This window comes from Taeniopygia guttata, chromosome Z, assembly GCF_048771995.1.
Source record: "Taeniopygia guttata chromosome Z, bTaeGut7.mat, whole genome shotgun sequence".
NCBI lineage: Eukaryota > Metazoa > Chordata > Aves > Passeriformes > Estrildidae > Taeniopygia > Taeniopygia guttata.
This window is the reverse complement of record NC_133063.1, coordinates 8,875,398-8,900,757: the sequence shown is the minus strand read 5'-3', so window position 1 is coordinate 8,900,757 and position 25,360 is coordinate 8,875,398. Positions and strand designations below refer to the sequence as shown.

The 25,360-nt window shown below is 36.5% G+C and overlaps 1 protein-coding gene across 8 annotated transcripts in view; it reads right to left on the bottom strand.

Moving 5' to 3' along the window:
- The window catches only part of PCGF3 (polycomb group ring finger 3), a 56,003-nt gene that overhangs the window by 12,140 nt on the left and 18,503 nt on the right, over positions 1-25,360 (bottom strand). For 3 of the 8 annotated variants that reach the window (XM_030257626.4, XM_041711121.2, XM_030257624.4), the window contains 5 exons: positions 16,874-16,916; positions 10,034-10,151; positions 5,173-5,269; positions 1,384-1,439; positions 288-398 (listed from right to left, as the gene is read on the bottom strand). In XM_030257626.4, the coding sequence (XP_030113486.1) occupies positions 288-398; positions 1,384-1,439; positions 5,173-5,269; positions 10,034-10,142 (373 nt within the window). In that variant the 5' untranslated portion in view covers positions 10,143-10,151; positions 16,874-16,916. Of the gene's footprint in view, positions 1-287; positions 399-1,383; positions 1,440-5,172; positions 5,270-10,033; positions 10,152-12,825; positions 12,889-16,873; positions 16,917-25,360 lie in introns of all 8 variants that reach the window. The other 5 variants (XM_030257628.4, XM_041711122.2, XM_030257627.4 and 2 more) reach the window with 2 other exon arrangements.

Here is a 25,360-nt window from a genome sequence, read left to right as displayed (position 1 = left end):
TGGAGTTCAGCTGCTAGCAGCGCAGAAGCTGGGTCATTTCACAGTCCCCACGTAGGCACTACTACAGAGACCAACTTTGCCACAAGAAACATGCTATTAACAGCTAAAACCAAAAATTCCACGCACAAATAAGGGACAAGGCAACAATCCTATGCTGCCTCTATTCCTCGCTGTTAGGAAACAATTATGACTGTAATATACACACTGGGCACAGACTTCCAACAGATCTGTTTATCAATTTACTATATGTCACCCACCAAAGACAGAATAAATAAAGGACCATTTACCATTTCGATGAGAATCTAGGTGCTGTTTTGTAGAGCATGTCTCCCCTTTGATGTCCCCTGGAACTTCCATGCCCAGTTTGTGATAAAACTCCCTCTGCTTTTTCATTTCCGCTGTTTAAAATTGCAAATATTAATCCCTGTAATAAAGTTCTAATGCAATATTTATGAAGTTATTCCAAATCCCTTCCCACTTAAGGATTGCCAACAAGTGGTGGTGGTGTCATTATTTACTGTCCTCTCTCTCTCCTATGGCATCAAGTTATGCCTAATCTAATTTTTCAGAATTATAAAAGCATAAAGTTATCTGTATAATTACTATTATATTATTACTGCTAGAATGAGATGGAATTTAAAATACTAATTTTAAATTAGCAGCTAATTTTGAATATTCCCTATTTTGAATATGACCGTATTTCAGTCAAAACATTGCTTTTGAATTTTTATTCATCATTCTGATTTTCAATATCCCAAAAATATTTTTTTAAGTATCTATTTAATCACACTGATGTTTGAAAATGTTCTGGTTAAAAAGCAGCTTCAATAGATTAAACTATTCTATTTAAATGAAAGCTTTAACATACGTTAAGACAAAAAAACCCACTGAGTAATATTTATAAAGTATTTCTTCAGTCTAACAGATCTAGCATCAAAGAGGATTATGAAAACAGTAATTGAACGTTTTCTAATATGAAAGAACTCTCAAAATAGCAGAAACCAAAAGCATTTAAAAATTGCATTTTACCTCTGAGAATTCTAGAAAGCTTGCACAACAGGTATACAGTTTAACAGAAACAAATTAGAGTTATGGTATGGCAACATTCAAAAGCTGAATGACTATTCTGCTTTACATAATACTGCTTTTGGAAGAAACATCCTATGTTGCCTCCCACCACCCCCACACTGAGTTGCTGCTAGTACAGGTATGAAATCAAATTAATTGCTAAAAATTACACAAGTGAAAGAGTCTGGTTTTCCACTGTATTTTTTCTCAGTTGCCCCCCTGCCTCCTTTTTCATCACTTGAAACTTTCTTTTTTTTTTTAATATCAAAGAAGTATGTGCAAACTGACCTTTAAAAAGGTCACACCACAACTTACCTTCTTGGAGGCCTGGCACAAGTTTGTAAACAATATCTTGCATTGTTCTGTCATGACTAGCAAGGAAAAAAAACCAAAAAACCAATAACAAAATGAAAAACTTAAGTTCACGATCTTTATGGAAAACATTTCTCTTTAAAAAATTCCTGTACTATCCATATGCAACAATCTCTAAATTCACCTAAAAAGAATTTTACTTCTTAATCAGTATTTCTATCAAACCAGAAACAACAATATAAAAGAAAACATGAAAAAGTACAAGCTAAGACAGGAAACAAATGGAAATTTGAGAAAGACTAGGCTGTAGAACAATTCACCCCACTGAGTATGTTCTTCTCCATTAAGATAAGTATGCCAGTAATAATCTAAAATTCTTTTTCAGCTTAGAGATAAACTCATTTTTATTAGCAAAGAATCAATAATAGCTTGTTTCTCACTCCTATAGACTAATTTCTCACATTTCTAGATTAGTTATCTTTACTAGGATTCTTCTAAAATGCATGAGACAAATTCACAGAAAAAGACCACAACAACTAAATTTTACTTTGTTTTAAAAGGACAAAGTAACTGTGAGAAACATTATGTAACTAAGTAGCCTGTAGCAGTAGTGTGGCTCAAATGAAAAAAAAGGTAATAATCCCATTACAAGTAGAACAGTAGGGCCAGTTAAGATTCGAAACTTTAATCCCCAGATCACCTAGAAAATTCTGTTCTAGTCTAAAATAAGTTATGATCTCAAAGAAATTAAATATTTCATTAAATTCCTATTAAGAAATAGTGTAAAAAGCATTTCAAGTGTCTGCCTTGACTGCTGCAATGTCATTACCTCGAAAGTGTCTGTAGTATCAAGTCCTGAATCAGACTTGAACAGAAAAGGCTTAAAAGAGTAGTCTCAGGCTTCTTATCACCTGACATGAGCACTTCACAGCAGTGGAGATCAGTAAGCAAGTACAGAAATGGTGACAAATCAAGACATTTACGAAGAGTAATTACAATATTCTAAGTAGCACTACAACATGATTCAGAATATTACTTATCCTAAATTCATGGCATTTTCACCAGTAGCAATGCCATTTGTACAGGCTGGGATTATGCAGCATCACATATGGACTGCAAACACATTGCCAAATTTGAACAAAAATAAGCAAGACATCACCGTTAAATGAGAGGTGACAATTTGTGGGTTGGAAGTACATCATACAGATGATCTCTAAGGTCACAAAGACTTTAAGATTCTATGATGCTATTTAACAGCATTTAGAAATGCAAACAAGGAGACACATTTGGTCTCCCTATTTGTCAGACAGAGATGAATAGGAGTTTAAATCTCCATTTTCAAACACCTTGTGAAATTCCAGACCGTCAATTATTTTTTAAAAGAGGTAAATAAATATATCCAAAACTAGGCTGGACAAAGTCTGTTTCAGTTGCAATGGGGCAATATTATACAACTAGGTTAAGCAGCTTACTTAAGCTAAAAATGTACTCAACAATAAAAAACAAATTGCCTTTTAGCTGTCAATATCATGTTGTTTCCTGGCCCCTTTTTGCACAAAAAACAGGTTTTTGAACCAAGGCAAACATGTTGTCTTACATGTCATTTATTAATTCTTGCCTATTTGCATGTACCTGTCCCTTTAATGATACACTCATACAGAAGTATGAGTGTATTATATAAATGTGGAGACAGCATACTTAGTTTCAGGCTCCTGAATAAGGATGAGCTTGAGGAATAAAGTGTGTATAGAACATTGACAGTTTTCTGTAAAAGTGCAATCAGACTCATTTGCTAAACCATTGCTTGAGATATTGTTACAGAAGTGAAAAAGGCACATTGAAAAATGCTATGAACAAACACAAATTCTTTATAATGGAAGACAAAACACTACTTGTTGATAGGCAACAGCTAATGCAGACACACCATTACAATGTATTTTCATCAGCAGGAGTAAAATTGAAAGAAAGCACTCAAGGAGAAGAAAGATAATGTCTTTTCTGACAAGAAAAGGAGGGGAAAAAACCCAAAAAAATACTTAGTGAACATGCAATTTGACTATGCAAATGAAGATGGAAAATGAGGTGACTGGTGACAGCCAACATGGCTTTACTATGAGCAAACCATGTCCGACAAATTTGGTGGTCTTCTATGATGCAGTTACAGAGACAGTGGATGAGGAAAGGGTGAGCCGTGGCATCTACCTGGACTTGTGCAAATCATTTGATGCTGTCCTGCACAACATCTTTGTCCCTGCCTGGAGACATGGATTTGACTAATGCAGCGCTTGTTGAAGGAATTGGCTCAAAAAAGCTGTGATCAACAGTTCAATGTCCAAGAGGAGACAGTCACAAGTGCTGTCTCTCAGGGGTCAGTACTGGGACCAATGCTGTTTAACATCTCTGGCAGTGGCAGTGGGATTGAGGGGCACCCTCAGCAAATCTGCCAGTGACACTGAGCCGTGTGGGGCAGTGACCATGCTGGAAGGAAACAATGCATAGGAGGTGGGTCCATGTGAAGCTCAAAGTTCAACAAGGCCAAGTACAAAGTCCTGCACCTGGACTGGGGTAATCCCATGCACAAATACAGGCTGGGCAGAGAAGTAATTGAGAGCAGCTCTGAGGGGAAGGACTTGGGGCTATTAGCAAATGGAAAAATCAACATGACTCGGAAATGTGCACTTGTAGTCCAGAAAGCCAACTGCAACCTGGGCTGCATCAAAAGAAACTCGGCAGCAGATGGAAACAGGTGATTCTGTCCTTCTACTTTGCCTTCAAAAGCTCCCACCTAGACCACTGCTTTCAGCTCTGGGGCCCCCAAATAAGAAGGATGTGGACCTGTTGGAGTGAGTCCAGAGGAGAGCCATGAAAATGACAAGAAGGATGGACCTCCTCCTCTGTGAAGGCAAGCTGATAAAGTTGGAGCTGTAGAGCCTGGAGAAGGAAGATTGCAGGGAACCCTCAGAGCAGCCTTCCAGTACATGCAGGGAACCCAGAAGAAGGCTGGAAACAGACTTTTTACACAAGCATGTAGTCATGGGACAAGGGGAAATGGTTTTAAACTAAAAGGTGACAGATATAGGTTAGATAATAAGTTGAAATTCTTCAGTGAGAGTGGCAAGGTTGGAAGAGGTTGCCCAGAGAAGTTGTGCACACCCCACCCCCAGAAAGGGGAGGGGTGGGGTGGGGTTCAGTCCAGGCTTTATAGACCTTTGAAAAACCTGGTCTAGGTAAAAGGTGTCCCTGCTCACAGCAGGTTAGTTGGAACTTGATGGTCTCAAAGAGCCCTTCTAACCCAAGCCATTTTATGATGATTCTATGAAATTCTTATCTGTTCCTACAACCTAAGCAGACCTTTGAAAGATTAACTAAACAATAAAACTGAAAATTATTTCTCTTACTACTGTCAGACACTGAAAAGCACTGTTCAACTCAGACTAATTTTTGATATTTTTTTAAAAAGTATATTTCCAAAAATGTTTCATATATATAATTTTTACAGCCCAAGCATACAAAATGAGGAATGACTATATCCCATTAAAAATCACACAGAAATTAAACATTTGAGTGTACAGTTCACTTTATTGTAAGTCTGGAACAAGCTACCATGCTATGGCCTTGCAAATTCATAGCGGAAGTTTCATCCTCTATCTCCTCCCCAATCTCCTTCATACTTCTTTTTCAATGTGTAACATGCTGATAAGCAAGAATGAAAATATTGAGAGAAGCTGTACTGTATCAAGGGGATGAACCAGTCTAGAGTGAAGCTACTTGCAGTTCTGCTTTTATACTTACCCAATATACTGTAATGGGTGGCTCTGATGTATAACAATCCTACAGGTTGGACAGGTGTTGTTTTCCTCCAAATATTTCACTAGGCAGCTTCTACAGACTAGTAAAAAAGACATTCATAAAAATAAAAGTAGCATAATAGAAGTCTGGTTTTACACAGTCACAGAATGCACATTACTGAAATTTACATGAAGTTCATTTTTCTACATAATATGTGCACCATGTCAAATCTTGCAGAATACAGTTTCCAGTACCTTTCATAAATTTTCCTGATGAAGGAAATGGATGCACTAGAATTAAAGCATCCATACCTATCAAAAACCTTAACACAGAATCCAACACAAAATATCACTTCAAAATTTACTAGAACAAGCTCTAGCAAGTCAACATTCAGCTTGCATGGATGACATTACAGGAACTATTTGCCATTAAGATACTAAACAAAACATACTTGCTTTAACCATGGCCACATACAGAACAAGTGTGTTCCAAGCAGAATTCCAAAGCAGAAAAATGGATATCTGGGTGTTATTTAAATTCTAACTTTCACAGAGTATACTACAGCTGAAATTCCACCAGAAAAAAAAAAATATATATTGTCACAGACCCTCATTATTAGTAAAAATGTCCTGCCAGGAGCTGCTAAAGTAGTCATTCACTATTAAGCTGCATGTTTCTATATGCATACACACAATCAGCCTTATGATTATTCTAAAAGTAAATTATTTATACACCACTCTCCTCTCCTGCCCCAAATCAGTACTCGTAAAATACACTACTACATGATATCCTCACTCACTTGAAGTTACAACTTTAAAGGTATGGAGAAAAGAAGGGAGGTTTTCTTGAAGTGATTAGTTCATGTAGTCTTGGAATTAGTGCACTTATCACACAAAATGAAAGGATTTCTGTAACTATAGTGCCATCTACCTCTCAAACAAGAAGACAGTACAATTACATAAACACCCATTGACTAAAAACAGAAGTAACAGCAAATGAAGTACTATAACTTTGCATTATGTTTTGCATTTACACACCTAGGATGACAGCACTATTGGTGGCAAAAGTTAGACAAAGCCTCATCTCGCACAGCAGTTTGTTCCAGCAAAATGCCAGAACAATAGATCCATTTGCAAAAGTGATGCCAAACTCTATTCCTAATGAGTCAAAAAAAGCAGAATGTGACAGAGTAAGCAGGGACAGGTATCCTGAAAAGGGTATAGGGATGTTGCTAACTTGGGTAGAGAAGGGTCAGAAAGGCCAAATCACAGCGGAATCTGAACTTGGCAGGGATATGAAGCATTATAAGGGTCAGAGAATGTGTAACCCCCAGATAAACACGATTGGCAAACCAGTAACAATGGACAAGAAGAAGGCTGAGGTATTCAATATTTCTGCCTCAAGTCTTCTCTAGCAATTTCTCTTCCCACAGCTCTTGCATAGACGAAGGAGGCAATGGGGATGCAAAGTCCTTTCTACTGTGTGAAAAGATCAGACTCATGAACACCTGGGCATGTGAATACATATAAGTCTCTGGGACCTGAGGAGATGTTTTCCAGGATCTCAAATTGGCTGATGTAGCTGCCAAGCCACTAACAGCGATCGTCCTGACAGTCAGGTGAAATCTCTGGTGACTAGAAAAAGGGAAACATTGCTTCTACTTTTAGGAAGTGGTAGAAAGGGAGAGAGAGACCTGGAAATCACCAACCTGTCTGCCTTAACTCTGTGCCTGGGACGATCATGGAATAGATCTTCTTAGAAGCTGTGCTAAGGCACATAGAGGACAAGGAGGTGACCCTAGACAGCCAGCACAGCCTCACCAAGGAGTCTGAGCAGCTTGATGCAGCTGAAGATACCCCTGCCCATTGCAGTGGTGATGCATTAGGTGACTTTTATAGGTCCCTTCCAACCAAACCATTCTGTGATATCTGAAACATTATCCCATGTTAGTACATACTCCAGCTTGGACTAGGTAAACACTAACTCCTCCTAAAATGAACTGGTCACAAGTTAGCCAATGTTCTGGCAGGTTTTAGTCTGAGCACAGACTGAATACATAAATGCCAAATAAAGGAATAAATAAATGCCAAATAAAACCACTAGATGGCTTATGAAGGGTGATGCAGCCATCTAGGTTATTTTTTTCTGGGATCAGGTTGGGATTATAAACTTTCCTGAAACTAGAAGTCTTTGGAGTAATGGACAGGCAACACAGAAAACGTTCTATGGTCTGAAACTATATTATTTCTAGAATTTTCCATTACTTTGGTTTTCCAGTATCTCTGATTTCTGTTTACCCAGATATACAGCACTGATTGTGGACATGAACTGAGCTGTACATTTTCTGATTTCTTAAACACATCAGAGAGGTTTCATCAGAATAGGAACAGGGAACGCTAATGCTCACTTTTTTATTTTAACAGTTTCACTTCTCTTGACTTTTTTCATTCCCGTGTCTAGTTCAAATCAACCTTTTATCATCCTGATGTGCTCAGAAGATGATAGGTTTCATGTGAGGTTTTCCCTTTCATAACATAGAAGGACAGCTTTCACACTAAACACTAGCAAAACTGATATATAAACACAAAGTTTAACAAGACTTGCATATATCATCCAGCCTAGAAGTTTAATCAAGGAACAGATACAAAATAAAAAAAGACTTAGGACTTTTTTTTTAGTTACTACTAATGAAGTTTTTATCAACTGACTTAGTGGCCTACCTGTCACCAGCAAACTTAAACCACAGCAGAGAAATAAGTAGGAAAGAAAGCGAAAATGCTTTGTGTTCTCCTAAATTCAGTTTTACAAAAATTTCTGCTGTTCCTCTAGAGGACTGGCCTTGCTCCTCCAAATTACTTTCACTAAAGGACTCAAGAACTTCATTTACTACTGAAGAGTCTTTGAATGGCTGAAGATCAGTAAATTAGAGAAAAATTGAAAAGGCAAGAAAAATGTGCAGTTCTGAGTAGAGGAGAATGAAAATTTCAAGGTGGTATAATTTAGAAGAGAATTCACTATCTCAACAGACAGGGTAATTCCATGATGGATTTTGCAAGGATGCTTTTCCAGGAGCATATGTTATTAGCATTCTCTTAAACAATGCAAACAATGCCAACATGTATGAAGTTTAGTTTAAAAGACGAGACTCTGTACCTCTTCTCAGAAAACTAATTCTACAGAGCACAGAGTGAAGTAGTATTCATAAAATATAAACTGTCAAAATAAGGGAGAAAAAACCCAAAGAAAACCCCAGAAAAAAAAAAAAATAGCAGGAAAAGGTAGTAAGGTGCATTTCCTGACTTTTGCAGCAAGCGCTGTAGAGCTGTGGATCTACGTATTTCCTCCATAAGCAAATATAAGAGATGGTGCAGATGATATGAGCTGAGGGGTATTTGTGAGGTTTTGTTTTGTTTTTAAAGAACAATAAAAAATTACCTCTCTCTAGCTCTCTGTCAGCTATGTTAACTTGCTATGATACTCATTTTGGATACACTCTTCTAACTAGCAGCAGTAAAGAAATTTGGGCAAAACTAAGTGTAACTCTGAAAACGATATTACAGAAATTGAGACAGAAAGCAAGAAGACTCTGAAGAGACCTTAAAGCAGTCTTCCAGAAGTTGAAGGGCATGACAAGAGAGATGGAAATGAACTTTGTACAGGGGCATGTACTGAGAGGACAAGGGGAAATGGCTTCCTTCTGAAGGAATATACATTCAAATTAGATATTAGAAAGAATTTGTTTATTGTGAGGGTAACTGGCAAAGAAGCTGTGGACACACCATCACTGGAAGCATTTAAGGCCAGGTTATACGGGACATGGAGCAACCTGATCCAGTAGATGCTGACCCTGCCCACGGCCAGGGGATTGAATATAGATTCCAGAACCATTCTGTGATTCTTAGAATCATGGAAGAAATCCTTCTGCTATCCTAGATTCTATGAGGATATTTAGAACAACATGAAGTGTGACAAGTGGAACACATTTATCAAGGCTGATAAACTGAGCTTCTAAACGGAATATAATAAAAACCATAATCACTGTAAAATCATAAGCATTGCCCTTTCCCTTTGTCAGATATAAAAGGTGCTAACACTTTTTGTTTTATGATAAACACACAGTCACCAAATTATTGCCTTCCAAGAAAATTTAGGACTAAATCATTAAGCTAATTAAACAACCTACTAGCTTTATCAGAATAAACATAAATATTGTGGCAGAACAATTTTAAAACGTGGGATGGATTGCAAGGTTTTAAGCCATCCTTCGCTTACATAAAAACAGAAATTCACAGAGTAACTTATCAATAAACAACTACTTTATCACAGTGTTTTGGAATACAATCTTACTTCTAGGATACAATACAACATACTTATTCTTTATTGATTCTTTATTGATATTGATATTGATATTCTTTATTGATATTTCTCTCCCATTCCTCTGTTTTCTGCAGAGGAATGGGAGAGAAAGAGACATCTAAAAGGCTCCAGGTGGAGAACAGATGCTACATCAACTGCCACAGAAGATAGAACTAGGTATTCCACATTCCTTTAGCATGAAGACAGACTGCATTCTTGAATAGTTACATTACCACTAATTGTATATGGCTTCAAGTTTATGTAGCACAGCTTTAATATTCCCTCCATTTGCTTTTTTAAAAAAGCAAATAATCTGTTAAAGAAAAGGAGTCTAGTAAAGCACATTCTTTTTGGCTGATGCACAATAGTTATTTTAAATTTCAACTGAAAACCATTACAACATGTTGCATATCAAGTTTAGGACAAAAAACAAACAAACAAACAAACAAACAAACCAGAAACAAACAGAAACAGACAGCAACTTTAACTTAATTATACTTCTACTTACAAGTATGCAAGCATTCTGTTACAGTAGTAGCATCAATCAGGTATCCATTGCACAGACGACAGGTTATATGGGCATTAATGTCCCAAAGCTTAATCTTCCTTGTTAGCATCTTTGGTGTCTGTGGAAGAGATGTATCATAAAGTAACACAGCTGTAGTCACTTGGGGATAAATTATTAACTTGTGTTAACCCAGCTTCAGACTTTTGTACAATGTACATGGATGTGAGGGCACAGTGGTGGCACTTTTATGTCACTTGACAGAAACTAAACAATGCAAACCCAACACTATTTTGCAAGCCAGTACTGCAAGAGCATAGAAAATGGCCCTTGCAGTATGCTACCAATAAAATCCTTACCAACCAACAGACTCAGATTTAAGGTGAAACCCTACTATCCTGGTCATCATATTCAGTCTAGTAATGACGCAAAACTCACAAAACATGTAGAAAGAAAATCCTCAAAGTAATTTCAGATTCAAAAGTGTTTTGACAATTGAAAAGTCAAAGCAACTGTTCAGTTTAACCACACTTTTAAGTGTTCACCTTGTGGCACTATGTTAAAGCATAATTTTGAATCTGTCTCTCAGTAACGGGGCTGGAAAGTAAACCTTCTGAAATCCCTTTTATTTAAACACAAGTTAATTGAAGACTACATTACAGATTAAAATAATTTCTTTGGCAGAAGAACAATTGGTTGTGCTGAAACTTGAGCTAGACATTTTTCCTTTCTTTTAAGCATGAGATGGCATAAGCATCTTTAAAAGGGAAAAAAAATTAGAAATCAAAAATGAAGATGCTCATTTAACTTTTTTTTTGCAGTAACACCAATTGCTTAGAGAGAAAACCCCACACAAAGCCCATACCTTTACAAATAAACTGTTAACGTTTTAAACACAGTTATTATTATTTTTTCAAAATATTTTGAAAATTGTACTGATACCAGAACTTGACCAGCATTCTAATTAATTAACAGAGCAGGCTATACTTGCTTACAACCTACTATATTTGGTTCTCACACTGCAGAAGTCACCAAATTACACTGTTTTCCTTTAAAGTGATTTTACTGTCCCCAGCTCACAAATGCTAGTTTTCATCTAGCTCAGTCTGGAAAACATTTTAGAATTTGAATGCTGACACATGTTTCCAAAGTTTCACACTGAAATATTGCAACAAGGTTGTCTGATCTTTAATTTTGTTATATTTTTTTCCTCTATGTTCAGTGAAGTGGTACTAAGAAAAAAGAACTATCAAATGGCAAACTTCCACACCAATCTCAACTATTCCAGTGCAGAGAAGTACCATATGTTCCACTGTAAGCTGTGGAGAAACATATCCAACACCCACCCATTTAAATCTGCATTGTCCTATACAAAAAAGACTAGAAAAACTTCCAGTTCTCATGGTTAAGGAATAAACAATGGGAGAAAAAAATCAGTATTAGTTTATAGTATTTGAGATTTAGTTATAAATCTAGTAACATCCCATTAAAGAAGAATAAAAAAGCAACTTGGTTTTGCAGTAGACAAAATAGACAAAATATACTCAGAAGCTGAATTACTTTCCTAACCGGAGAATTATTTTTTAACCCTCTGAAAACCAGACACACATTAAATCCTGGCAAGTTAGTGCATGAGGTCATCAGTTAAATGCTACTACATGAGGCATGTAGGTTTCTGTGGTGCTGAGGAAGAGCTAGTCAACATCATTCTTCAAGAAGAGATCAAGGGATGGAACCAAGCCACCAGTTAATTTAAAAGTGGGCATGGCAAAAAACACAATTCATGACAGACAAAAGAGAAATTAGTCTAAACAGATCCTGAAAAGGCAGTATCAATACAACTAGTTGCTCATCTAGGCAGGAATTTGGAAGAAGGTGTTCAGGCAGAAATCCAAGCATTTCTAAGACAGAAGAGCCAAGGACTTAAAAGTGAAATCTGAACCAAATAAGTTATTTCTTAGAAAAAAATTTACAATTTTTCCTCCTAGCAGTAGAGATAAATGCTGCCACTAGAAGAACCATCAACAAACAAACAAAAAAAATTCAGATGGGGTAAAATATTATGAGAACAGTGACTGAACCATACAACAAAGGCAAAAATAATACAAAATAGTAATAAAGCCCATTGTGCCAGGGGAAAAAAAAAAAAAAAGAGGATATCAAGAATAATACACACTTAACAGGAAAACAAATCATACACATTTTTGCATTGGAAAAATGAGTATCTTCTAGAATATCAAGAGCAAGCCTATCAAATCAACCTTATTAAAATTTCATACACCTTTGAAGGAGGACAGAAAGTTGCCCTCATTAGATGTTTAAAGATTGAAAATAAGATCTATTGGAAGAAGCAACAGAAAGGTAACAGGTCTTTCCAGGGCAGTAGACACCTCAAAAGGAGGAGATTTCTCCAGAAGGCCCGTCCCATGCTGCTTTCTTGCAGCATGGGACAGAGGAGAAGGATCTCTTCTCTGCTCATGCAGAGATCCAGACAAGGCTGCTTCAGCACACCTTGAATCTCCAATAAACAATGCAACTTTTAAGGTCTATAAGCAAGCTAGAAGTGTCAGACTTCATTTAAGTCTGCATTTTCTACAATTGTGACCCACATCCTCTAGTCTTGGGGAAAAAAAAAAGAACTCAGAATGCCTCTCTTGCTTTTCAAAACAGTTAACCTGTTACAAGAGGACTTACCAAAAATTAAAAAATTTATAAAAATAAAATTTAAAAAAGGGCAGACCACTTCATATCTATTTAGAAAGGTAGAGAGAAGCTCGCAAAAAATGGCATATTACCAAGATGTCAGTTCACTCAGATAACATAAATGCTCAGACTTTGCAGAAAACTTGAATTGCTTCCTAGAGGGAAATAGAAAAAAATTTTAGCAGAACTAATGACACATATAAAGAAAAAATAGAGACACTTATGTTACAACCTCATATAAGAAATTAAATTCACTAATCATAGCAACTGATTAAAAACATAAAGTAATTCTATATTATGTAAAGTAATCTCACATTTATCACCTGCCTGTTCTGTATCACTTCAGAGAGAAGTAAATAACATAATTGCAGATTTCACCATCAACTATTTTATTTTCTCATTATTACTGCATTTGAAGATGATACACAGTCATACTAGGAAATACAAAGCTAAGCTACTTCTCACAATGCTTAAGAAGAACCACTCCATGTGGATAGGTGGCTAATACAGGATGTCTTTCATGTTTCCTATCTGGAATACGCTATCAGCTCACAATGGGTACTAGCACTATTTGAACCACATGTGCTCTTGGGAAGGCATCCCAAGATGCCCATGTTTCTACAGCCTAGTGCCAAAAAGTTAAGCACCACTTTTATCATATAAGACAGCCAAGTTGTTATCACCCTACCCAAATCCATGCCAGTAATCTCATATAAACTGGAACTAAACAACAAGACAAGACACAATGTCCTAAACATCAAGTTTGACTAAGAATCACACAAGCTTTTTTTTCTATTTTCCAGACAAATCCAGGTCTCCCTTAAACAACTTCCCTTTGAAAAAGGGATATTTTTTTCAAATCTCAATTCAAGATGACCTTTTTCACAGAACACATCTTCCCATCTCTCAGTTACATGTTGAAAAGAAAGCTAAAAATGAATTCACATACCTCAAAAACAAGTAATCTAACCTTAAAAACAAAAACCACACAAGTCTAAATACATATTCCCAAGAAACCATGCAGCCTAAAAGCACAGATATCTGGATAACACACTGAGCCACTTGGTCTGACCTCAGTTGACTCTGCTTTGAGCAGCTAGATTATATAGAATATCTAAGTTGGAGAGACCCATGGAATCATCAAGTCTAAATCCTGCCCTGCACAGGACATCCCTCATGCCTTTCAGGTGCCTGAGAGCATCGCCCGAACGCTTCTTGGACTCTGTCAGGCTTGGAGCTGTGACCACTTCCCTGGGGAGCTTGTTCCAGTGCCCAGCCACCCTCTGGGTGAAGAACCTTTCCCCAGTACCTAACCTAAATATTCCCTGACAAAGGTCATGCCATTCCTTCAGGTCCTGCTACAGGTAACCACCTCACATGAAGGACATGATCTTTTTCTAACCTGAATCATCGTATGAACCTATGAATTTACCACCTCTGCCTATCCATGTAATAAACAAGCTGAACTTCTTACTATATTGACTTATCTCAAGCTGCTGATGAGTATTAAGACAACCATAGAGACACCAACTCAATAAAGTTAGCATGAGCTAAACAACTAAAAATGGCTGCTGTAAAAGGAAAACACACAGAATCAGGTTGACATTGAAGTCATGCACACCGGCTTGAACCAATAATAGGAGATAAGTTTAATTTTCCAAAGCACAACCTAGGCTGATACCTTCTTACATATATATAAATCAGACCAAAAAAATATCTCTTAATTGACACTTTTTTTTTTTTTTACAGGGACTCACTAGACTGTGGAGGATTTAGTAGGAGCAGCAAGCCTCTAAGAGACCATTTACATTTGCCTTAATTTGTAATGTGACCCATCATGCACTGTAGAAGATGCATGTTTAAGAGCTTCTGAATCTTTCACAGGATTACAGTCAAGTTCAGAAACAAAAGTTTCATCCTATCCTAGTTTTCATCCAAAAGCTACCATCCTATATAAAAAACAGGTAAATGCAGAGGACAGACCAAATTCTGAACATTTACAGTATCATTTTCCCAACCTAACAGCTCATTTGAACACTGTGAACCTCAGTCTCCCACTAGACTCCCAAGGCAGTTAGCAGACAAGAGAAAATATCATACCTTAATTTATTTTTTAGAAAGCCAAAGCCAAGAAAAGCAAAACTCTGTAAACCAGAAATTGTTTAGTTCTTCTAAATTAAATTGTTAGTTCTTCTGAGTTTTATTCTGCTCAAATAGTAACCTATGACAGCAAACTTTAAGAACTGTAGATAACCTTGAAACTTGCAATCCACTGACTGAACTGTGACACTTGATTTAAAAAATTTAGTTTTGTTTTGTACTTAGTCAACAAATGAACACTGAGGCCACAACACAGTTTTTCTCCCTCAAAACCATGTTGCTGGAATAGTAAGAAGTCACTCCTCAGTCTTATAGTCACAAGAGTGTACTCAATGCACCAACCAACTAACCAAAAAGAACAAAAACAAAAACAAAACAAAGAAAGAAAAAGAAACAACATAACAAAAAAAAAACCCAAAGAAACCCCCAAAAAAGCAACCCACCAAAAAAAAATCCAGAACAAAATGTAACAAAAAACAAAACAAAGCAAACAAACAAAAGAAAAAACAAAAAAGGAAAAAAAAAAAAAACAAACGAAAGAAAACCCCCACTAAACAAAAACAAAAACCCACCTAAAAAAGACATACAACACACCAACCTGAGCCTCAACTGTTTTTACAGGAAATGTAAAATCCATAAAAAGTGTCCCTTCAACACGTTACATAGATTCATAGGATAATGTTATGGATATAGTGAAGAAACCTCTTCAAGCTTTTCTAATCCAACCTTGTACTCAAAGCGGGCCCACTTAAATAGAGTTACAGTGGGCTATTCCTGGTTCACGCAGAAAATGTTCAACAATTAAGATTCCACAGCCTCTTTGGGCAACCTTTTCCAGTGCCCGACCACCCTCACTGGCAAATAAATGTTCCTACTGTCTTATAGGAATCTCCTGCATTGCAGCTTGGGTACAATGTCTCTCTTCCCACAAGTGTGCACCTCCAAGAGTAGTGCAATACCATCATCTTGATTTCTGTCCACAGGTTGTGTAGAAAATAGCAATAACATCTTCCCTAATTCTTTGCATCACCTTCTTTAGGAATTTTGTAAACGCTGCATAAAAAAGAGCAATACCAAAATCTTACTCAATAGCTGAAGAGCCACTCTTAACCCAGTTGTCAGTACTTCACCCTGGTTACTATTTTGGAGGCAGAACAAATCAGCACTGCACTGCTTTAGAGAAATAGGAAGTGCCCTCTGAAGGGCTTAGAAAGAACTGAGAGATCCTGTTTTAAAAAGTGAAAAAAAGAAAATAATCTCACCAATCTTTCTCTTACAAAGACAAAGTTTACTTTTCTAACATATGCCACTACATCTGCTTGAAATGGATGGAAGACCTGGTAGAAGAACTCCATTTTGAAGGGACAGTTTTCTTAACAGCTGCCAAGCAATGAATTATTCAAAAACTACATACCAACAATGGAGAGAGAAGGAGCACTTTCTTTCAGTGCTGGAACATGAAACCCCAAACAAACACAGAAAGTGTTCCAAACATTCAGCTAACATGAAAAAAGGATTATTTGCAAAAAGATTATTATTTCTTCATCTTGGTTCCAACTGACATTATTTTAAACCACACTGCTGGCACGGTGTCAGCCTCTCACTGTCTGGATGTCTTACAAAACAACAAAAAGGGAGTGAGGGCATTTACAAAATCTGGAGTATATTCCTAATTTAAAAAAACAAGCAAACAAACAAACACACACACACACAAAGTCATGAGAGGCTGAAAGGGGACAGGCATATTTCGGAAAGTGAGCTTGTTTTGTTTGTGCTTCATCCTCTTGGTCCACTAAGGCAGTGCTCTCTTAAGATGATCAAGCAAAAAGTTAAGCAACATATTACAGGCCTCTCCACTAAAATTGGTCAGATAAACCTGCTTATCTCAGCACAAGCGTTCACATTTCAGAGAGGTGTCAGCACTGAAACTATTATTTGTGCAAGATTACAGGGAGGATCAGCAGAGGGACTCCTCAGAAGTACAGACTTATCATTTATATAGAAACCAGTCCAGAATATTTTGGCCTACATGAGGCATACCTCTTAAAACAGCATTTCTTTTCAGAGTCTGCCATCCAGAGACCTGAAAAGACAGAAAAATAGTCTGAAAGTTAACATCCAAAATTCCTCAAAATACAGCTGCCACAAAGAAATACTCAGGTCACTAAGTTTACCTAATTTAGGTATTTAGGTATCTCTGTTAATTTAAGAGAATTGTGAGGCAGACACACTTGTAAGCAAGAAAAGGGGAAAAATTTGATCCTCAGGAAAATGAAAAAAAAAAAGATTTAACACAGTCTCCTACTAGACAAGGAAAATCGCTCAAAAAAGAAATCCTAAGAATTTTCCATGTGATGGAAAAATAAAAAGAAATTCATTATCTTCAAAAATGACAGGGAAAATAACAAAATAAATAAGCAGATTTCTTTAACAACAACCTATGGACTAGAAAGTCTTTAAGAAAAGAAAACATTTTGAATTGAAGACGCACATTTAGTCAAGCAGCATTCTCAGTTTTCAAGCTATGTTTTCAAGTAATCTGCTCTTTGCATCTTAATCTTCCAAAATCCTTTCAAGGAAATAACTAGTATTTTCAGAATCTCTTTGTATTTGCCAGAACAAAAGTATATTTAAAAAAAAAAAAAAATATCTTTATTCTTTGGCTAAAGGTGACACAATCTCACATGAATAGGTAAGTTTGACAGAAGAAGCAATTTTTCTTATTGATTCACAGAGGGAAGATTTAGCTCTTACAATGACAGGTAAAGAGTACTAGTAGTTCTATCTTCCTGCTGCAAAAAATCAAAGGCATAGCCTGTAGTTACTGATTTTGCTGTTATATTGCTAAGGGAATTATGAAAACAATGACAAAACAAGCTGTTAATGATAGCACTTTAGAACAATGCCAATAAAAATCTCCTTGCAGTTCCACTGTGAACTTCTTTGATTAGATTAAAAATAAAAAATTATTATTATCTGAAAGCAATACAGAGTTGCAGGAGATGCTCTTTTGTTGGAATCCACAAAAAAAGATCCCCATTGAGGACACAAAGCCTCTCATAGAATAGAATAAACTCTTTAAGGCTTTATTATTTAAAAGATCTATTTTTTCCAGCAAAATGTGGAGAACAGAGCAGTCATTCTGCTTCTAAAGAAACCAGCTCAGAGGCTTATCACAACTCCAAAAGTACATCACAACATGAACTCAAGTAACAAGTCTTCCAAAAGGCCTGGTCATGCATCTTCCCTCACTGCTGTTGGAAGAGGACAAGGTTACACTTTGGTTCGTGGAAAAAAGAAGTGATGCTCAATTTCTGAGGAAAAAAAACAACAACCGAATCAGTCCTACATCATCACCATATTCTTCCAGTTCTAATTACAGGTTCATAGTGACACACTATGAAAGCCCACAACAGGGAAATTCAGTTCCTTTATAGATCTAGATGATTGCTGGAGACTGGGAAAGTGGATCATTGTACTGATCTTGTAGTAAGTTAGAAGTGAAGAAGTGAGTACTAATTAATATTCTCTTTAAAGGATTTCTTAAGTGCTGTGATTGCTATTAATAACTTGTCAGATTATCAAACTGTAACTGTTTTTTTGTACCACCTAGCTTTGTGGTACAACAAGACAGGAAGTTATTCTTACCAGGTACAAATTCAGAACTGAAGAGAATGGCAGATTTACAAACAATTACAACTTAGCCCTATTTCAACAGAATAGGCATACATATTTTTCTTTCGCTGAAACATAGCACTATACTGTTACTTCATTAAAAAACATAAGGATAATGTTCCCAGTGGGGAAACCCTAAGAAAACCAGCTAAATGAAGCAAATAACAACTATTTAGCTGACTAATTTTGCTAAAAGGTACTAAAGTCATACAGCACCGGAATCTGAATGAAAACTGTACTGGAAGCAACAGGTGTACCTCAATTCACAAGGATGTGTATTTAACGGGAAAGTTGCAGCTCTAAGATCAAAGCATTACAATAGAATTTTGTTCTGATTCAAAACTAAGTGTGGAAAAGAAAAATTTCAAATCTGATGCTTGTAATTATGTGGCTTACATTGGGCATAAGCATCTCACTTCTGTGAGATCACGAAAGTTACGCATCTCACTCAGTACACAAACCTAGATTTTCAATGAGCTGAACTGAAGTGCAGAAAGATAATATAGCCCTTACTATGGCAATCAGTTTCATTCTTCTCAAAGATGACAAAAAATTGATAAATTAACATTTTATCTATTAATTCAAATATTAACATTCCATTCTGAAATATTATTATGTATGTTCAATTTTAGTAGCTGTTTCTGTCTAATTCACAAACTATACTAGCTGAACAGGCCTGGAAACACCTTATTCCATAAAGACAGAATTAAAAAGTGGCTCCTAATATTGTGAGCACAACCATGTAATGTAAGAACTAATGAAATTAGTTATTAGAACTAAGTCTAATTTACCATTCCATCACAATGCAAGGAAAGTGTTGTACGGTCATGAGTCAGAGATTATGAAGAGATACAAGCACAGAATTATCTTTTTCAGTTATCTGTATTAAAACAAAAATAATCTGTTATTCAATCAGTTGCAATAGAAAGACAGAGGTTGTTCATTACTGAACAAACAGACCTCTGTTCCATAAGGAAATTTATTTAAAAGTAACTTATTTAAATAATATGGTGACCTGCAACAGATGAAGACTAACAGCTAAATGAAATTAATTAAAAAGCCTCATTGGCTTAAAATAAAGTACCTTTCTCTTGTAGAAGTTTTTCCATTATAGAGCAAGATATTTACCAGTCAGACATTTGCTTCAAGAGAAATGGAGAAGCACTCATAGTCCTACTTCCATTGCTAGAAATGTCAATACAGCCTGTACAGTATTCTGAAGAAGGATGAGGATATTACCTCAGGTAAGCAACTTAGGATGCAGGACACGATTTCAAGAGATGGACAGACAAAGAAAACAGTACTGTGGTTGCTTTTGCTTCAGATACCAAAGTTTTTTATTTCAACTGTTGAACCTTTACTTCGAAACAATATATAAGCAACTGATAAAAGAGCACAGTGAATTCAAACACTAGCAGAGAGAAATTTGTGCTAGATTTAGCAAAATGGCATAACAGAAAATATTTTGTCTTTTAAAATGAGTTTTCAAATATTGTAAACTCCAATAAAACTCTTTTATGTTGTGTTTGCAAAGCACAGTTTCATAAAAGAAACTACTAGAAAGAAACCTTTCTGTTGAGCAGAAAGAAATAGATTAAAGATTTAAATTTGCTGTAGAAAGCTTAGTTATGAGTACATGTGCAGATTTTTATGACTTAATTCAAGAGAATAATTACATGGTAAAGCAGAAAATATATCCATGTAGTTTTTTAGCATCATGCCAACAATTTTTCACATCCCAGTGGAATTGCTCACAAGTGGTTTTCCTCATTCCTGAGAATGTCACCATGAGATGGCACCAGTACTCTACCTTCAATAAAGCAGGTAGCTGTATCTTAATAACCCAGCGCAGAAAAAGACAGGACTGCTCTCAAACAGAAAAAAATGAATTAAAACAACACATTCACCATCATTTTCACAATGGAGGCTTCCAGATCCTGCTGTGTCCCTGGCAGCCATCCAGACTCACTTGGTCGCCCCAACAGTCAGTCAGTTCTGCCCATCTCCCCCTTAACAGACACACACACCTCTCCAGCTGCTCTTCACAGAACTTGTGCTCTAGACCCTTTCACCAGCTCCTTTTCCCTTCTCTGGACTTGCTCCAGCACCTCAATGTCCTTCCCATCATGAGGGGCCCAGAACTGAACACAGAACTTGAGGTGTGGCCTCACTAGTGATGAGTATAGGGGGACAATCACTGCTCTGCTCTCACTGACCACACTATTCCTGATACAGGCCAGGATGCCTTCTTTACCATCTGGGCACACCCTTGGCTCATGTTCAGTTGCTGTCGACCAGCACCGCCAGGTCTTTTTCTGCTGGAAAGTTTTCCAACCACTTTGCCCCCAACCCGTAGCACTGCATGGTGTTGTTTTGATCCAAGGGTAGGACACGGCACTGGGTCTTGTTCAATCTTGTATCACTGGCCTCAGCCTACCAGTCCATCCTGTCCAGACAACCCTGCAGAGCCTTCCTGCCCTCCAGATCAACACACCCACCCAATCTGGTGTTATCTCCAGGCTGACTGAAGCAGCACTTGATCCCCTGACACAGGTTGTTGATAAAAACATTAATTAGAACTGGCCCAAATACTGAGCTCTTGGGAACACCACCTGTGACCAACAGCCAGCTGGATTTAGTTCCACGGGCTTGCCCATCCAGAGAGCTATTTACCCAGCAAAGAGTGCACTTGCCAAGCCCTAAACAGCCAGTTTCTACAGAACACTGTAGGTATTGGTGCCAAAGACTCTACTAAAGTTCATATAAACAAGATAAGCCCTTCCCTCATTGACTAAGCAGGTCACTTTGTCACTGAAGGAGATCAGGTCAGTCAATCAAGATTAAAAACTAGGTCAATACAAGGCCTATATAAAAGTTACCAGAATTCATTTACCTTTCATGAAGTGATTAGGAAGAAAATTACCATGCCTTCCTACTCCAGCTACCATCCCCATCTATTTTGTTTTTATGTATCCCAGTACTTGGGAAGGACAAGGTGGATGGGGATGTTGAGACATTTCACTGTTCCTTAATAAACTAGGAACTTTCTTTGGCAGGGACAACTATATAAGATGCATAAAAATTATGGATTTCGTCCCAGTAACTTGTATTACTGCATGCTTGTGTCAGAAGTACTGCTTCCAAGAACAATGCTTACCAAACACATTCACAAACCCTGAGAAAAGCAAAAGGGAAGGTGATAGGAGAAGAAAAACTGGAGCAGTACTTAAAGGTCTAGACTATCACATTTTTCTCCCTGAAATACTCCCCAAGTCTAAGTTTATTTATTTCAAGTCCAGTTTAGAGGAAATCAAAAAAAGGGGTGAAAAACCCAGAAAACCAACCAAGGACAAAAACCCCACCTTTTTTTTGCACACGGCAAGTAAAAGCATCCTTGATACAGACATATTAAAACTTCTAACTTATACAAGAGCATTACTATTGCCACAAGTATACTGGAGAAAATTTTTTAAAACCAAGCTTATGATCCTAGTTTTAAAATGACTGTGTAAGCTGGCAACTGAAAAGGCTGTTTAGATTTTGTTATTTGGTTTTTTTCATCTCTAGTCATGGTTCTGGAACTAAACAAATGAGTGAAATGTTTTTTTCTCCCTCCCTGCAACCAGCTGGCAACTCAAATAAGCTCTATCTGAACACTTCTGTGGTAAAATTTCCTATACATAGGAAGTATAACTTGATCTTCAATATTGCTACCCAAGAGGCTGATTCAGTGATGAGCTTTATGCGAGACAGATTTTTATTCTAAAAGTTCTTACTATTCACTAGACAATTCCCATTTCACATTCATGATCAAAAGACAAAGACCTGACAAGTCAACCAAAGCACAAATAATGAGACCTTTAGCCAACTTAGCTGTAATTAAGTTTTCTATGTTATTTTAGAGAGCTTGGGTCATGATTAATGGTAACATCAGCTATCAGGTAATACAAAACAAATAAATCTTTGATATCACACCCCTTTCATGAAAACATCCTTGAAAATGACCATATAGTATTTATTTCTTTGACCTGTTCACTCAAGAGAGCCTGGCTTTTTTTTTTTTTGAGAAGACTTGACTAACTGGTTAAAGAGAAACTAATCAATATATTCACATTACTAATAGTTGCATTAGGGTGGCTTAGGAAAAGTTCACCCCAAAGCAAAACACACTCACTTTTGCACACAGCTCATTCATTTCAGTGTAAAATAAAAGACATCACTGATAATAAATGACATGTAAAAACTGACACAAATGTTTGAAATAAAGCAGAAGCAACAATCAGGACATAGAAGCATTAAATCTACCCATCTACTCTTTATTCACACCACATATTTTCTTTTATGGTACAATGAGGGGGTGATCTATCTGGTACTTCTCCATCAAACACGTGTTCAGAGAAAATGAAACAGGCCTTGCAGTAAATTGTCAAAATAGCAAAGATGTTCAAAATTTCTGTCTTACATGTCATTAGTGAAAGGCATAATAAAGAAAATAAGGATTTCATTTAAGACAGAAGAAATAGCAATGAAGTTGAAGTCTAAGTGACTGAGTGACTCAAAACTGTGTCCCACACCCCTTCACACAAATTTTGGTAACATTTTCTGTCATTTCAATCTGAAGAATGAAATGATGAACACAAAATACCACCCCCTCCAAGCTGTCATTGGAATTAACTTCCTTAGAAAATTCATAGGACATAAATACTATTAAAATGTTAAACATATTAAAAATAAACTTAATTCCCCACACACAAAGCGATCATCACAAACAACAAGAGCCATTGAATCTCAGTTTGCCAAATATCTTAAAAATCTCATTTACTAGACATTTGTTTAATAGTAGGGTTGAATACAATGACATTTTAATATACGGTTTTCTTTCAGTATTTTCTCTTATACATTGCTTAGATTTGGAGTCTTTATTAAGTCTGCATTAGAATCCTGAATCATGAAGGAACCCGTTACATTTAGCTAAAAACTGGTTACAAAACTTATCCATTAATGTGTTTGCAGCCAGAGATAAACAAATGCCAAAATCAAAGTACGAAATCTTTATATTTTCAACTGACAACAGATGCTTATAAAGCACTAAATTAAGGAAGATACATTGAAAACCAAGTAAGTAAGCATTATCCATCCAATCAAATCAACTGAAGACAATAAATACATATTTGTCAGAAAAATGGCAACACTAGAGCATTATTATACACAGTGTTTATTTTAAAAACACATGTACATCTTCACCTACCAATAACATATGAATTCAAAGAAGAAAGACATAATTCCTGCATATGAGATTCATATTTCATTTTCAATAAATATTGAGTTTCATTAGATTCACTGTAGATTTTAATTCATAGATGACAAGACTTAACATTATAAAAACCCCACATGGACAGAAGGACAGTACCTTCCATCCAAACATGTGAAAGCACAGGCTTCAAGCATTGGCAATATTTACTGCAGCCATAATCAGATAGAGACTAATCCAGAATGTATCATGGTCCAACTTAAATAGTTACAGTCTGCCTTAAATGCAATGTTGTAAGCCACTAAGTAAAGCATCTTTTGAAATAATGTTCAATTCTAGATGAACACATTAAGAAGAAGGACATGAAACTGGACCAAGAACATGACGTTAGTAAAAAAACCCCTCTGTCTTTCCTATATTCACCTATCACATCCTGATCTGAGAGGGCTGTATGACTGTTACTTACAAGATAAGGAGAAAACAGAGTTATTTAAATTAAATGTACACTGGAAAGAAACCACATGCACAAACTATGTAAGAGTTATATTTAGGTGGGCTTTAGAAAAATATTCCCAAATATCTGTAATACTCTTATACTTCAGATAATGTAGAAATGTAATAAGGCACCTTGTTTGTTTACTTAAAGATGGGGGAGAGTAAAGTTAACTAAATTACCCAGACAGTGTTTCAGGCTTTACAGCTTCTCTAAGATGGTGCCTTCGATACAGCAAGGTCACAGCAAACACAAGAAAATTACAATAAATGTGGTTTTTTTCTTCACAGTATGCCAGCTGCAGAAAACCAAATGCAAACGATGTCATACTCTTAACTCTGACTTGCAGCACAACCATTATTTAACCCCTCCCATAAGGACCACATGTAACTTCTCCAAATCTGTATTATAGAAGCCCGCTACAGAGTTTTGCTGCAGGACTACATCACGAGGAAAGAAAATGAAACTGCATTTAAAACGTACAAATGGGAATTCAGTGGAGCAGAGAAATAAACATCCTGCCTCTGTATAGGAAGCTGGAGACAGATTTTGGCATTAGCTGCCTTCAGCTCTGAAGGCAAAAGCAAACACAGTACAAAGCAATTAAAGATTAAGGTTTTCCTGATGTCAAGCAATGATGATTAAAAATTGTCTTATATTAATATGCATAAAACACCACTACTAAATCAGGATTTGCATTTTAAAAGGTTCTGTTTAGGAAGAAGTTCAATAAGAATGAAAAGTAAGAGAATGGCAGATTTTTGAAGTAAGGAACATATACATACATACAGACTAAATGCAACATCCTGGACTACTTACTTGATTGCTTCCCACCTACCATCACAACTGTCAGCCCCAGTGCATTATTCCCCATATCCTTCCTCCTCCACTTTTTCCACTGCATCAACATTTCTTAAAGTCAGACAAGGGATAAAGTTGTATTACATCCACCCAAGATGCACTGGAAGTGTTATTATGGAAGAGATCACATTCCCATAGTTCATCAATAGGAAGCTTTTCAAATGGCAACAGATGGCAGGCATTTCTTATCAGAAATAAAACATTATAATGAACATAAAGTAATACATTATATGAGAATTTTTTTATA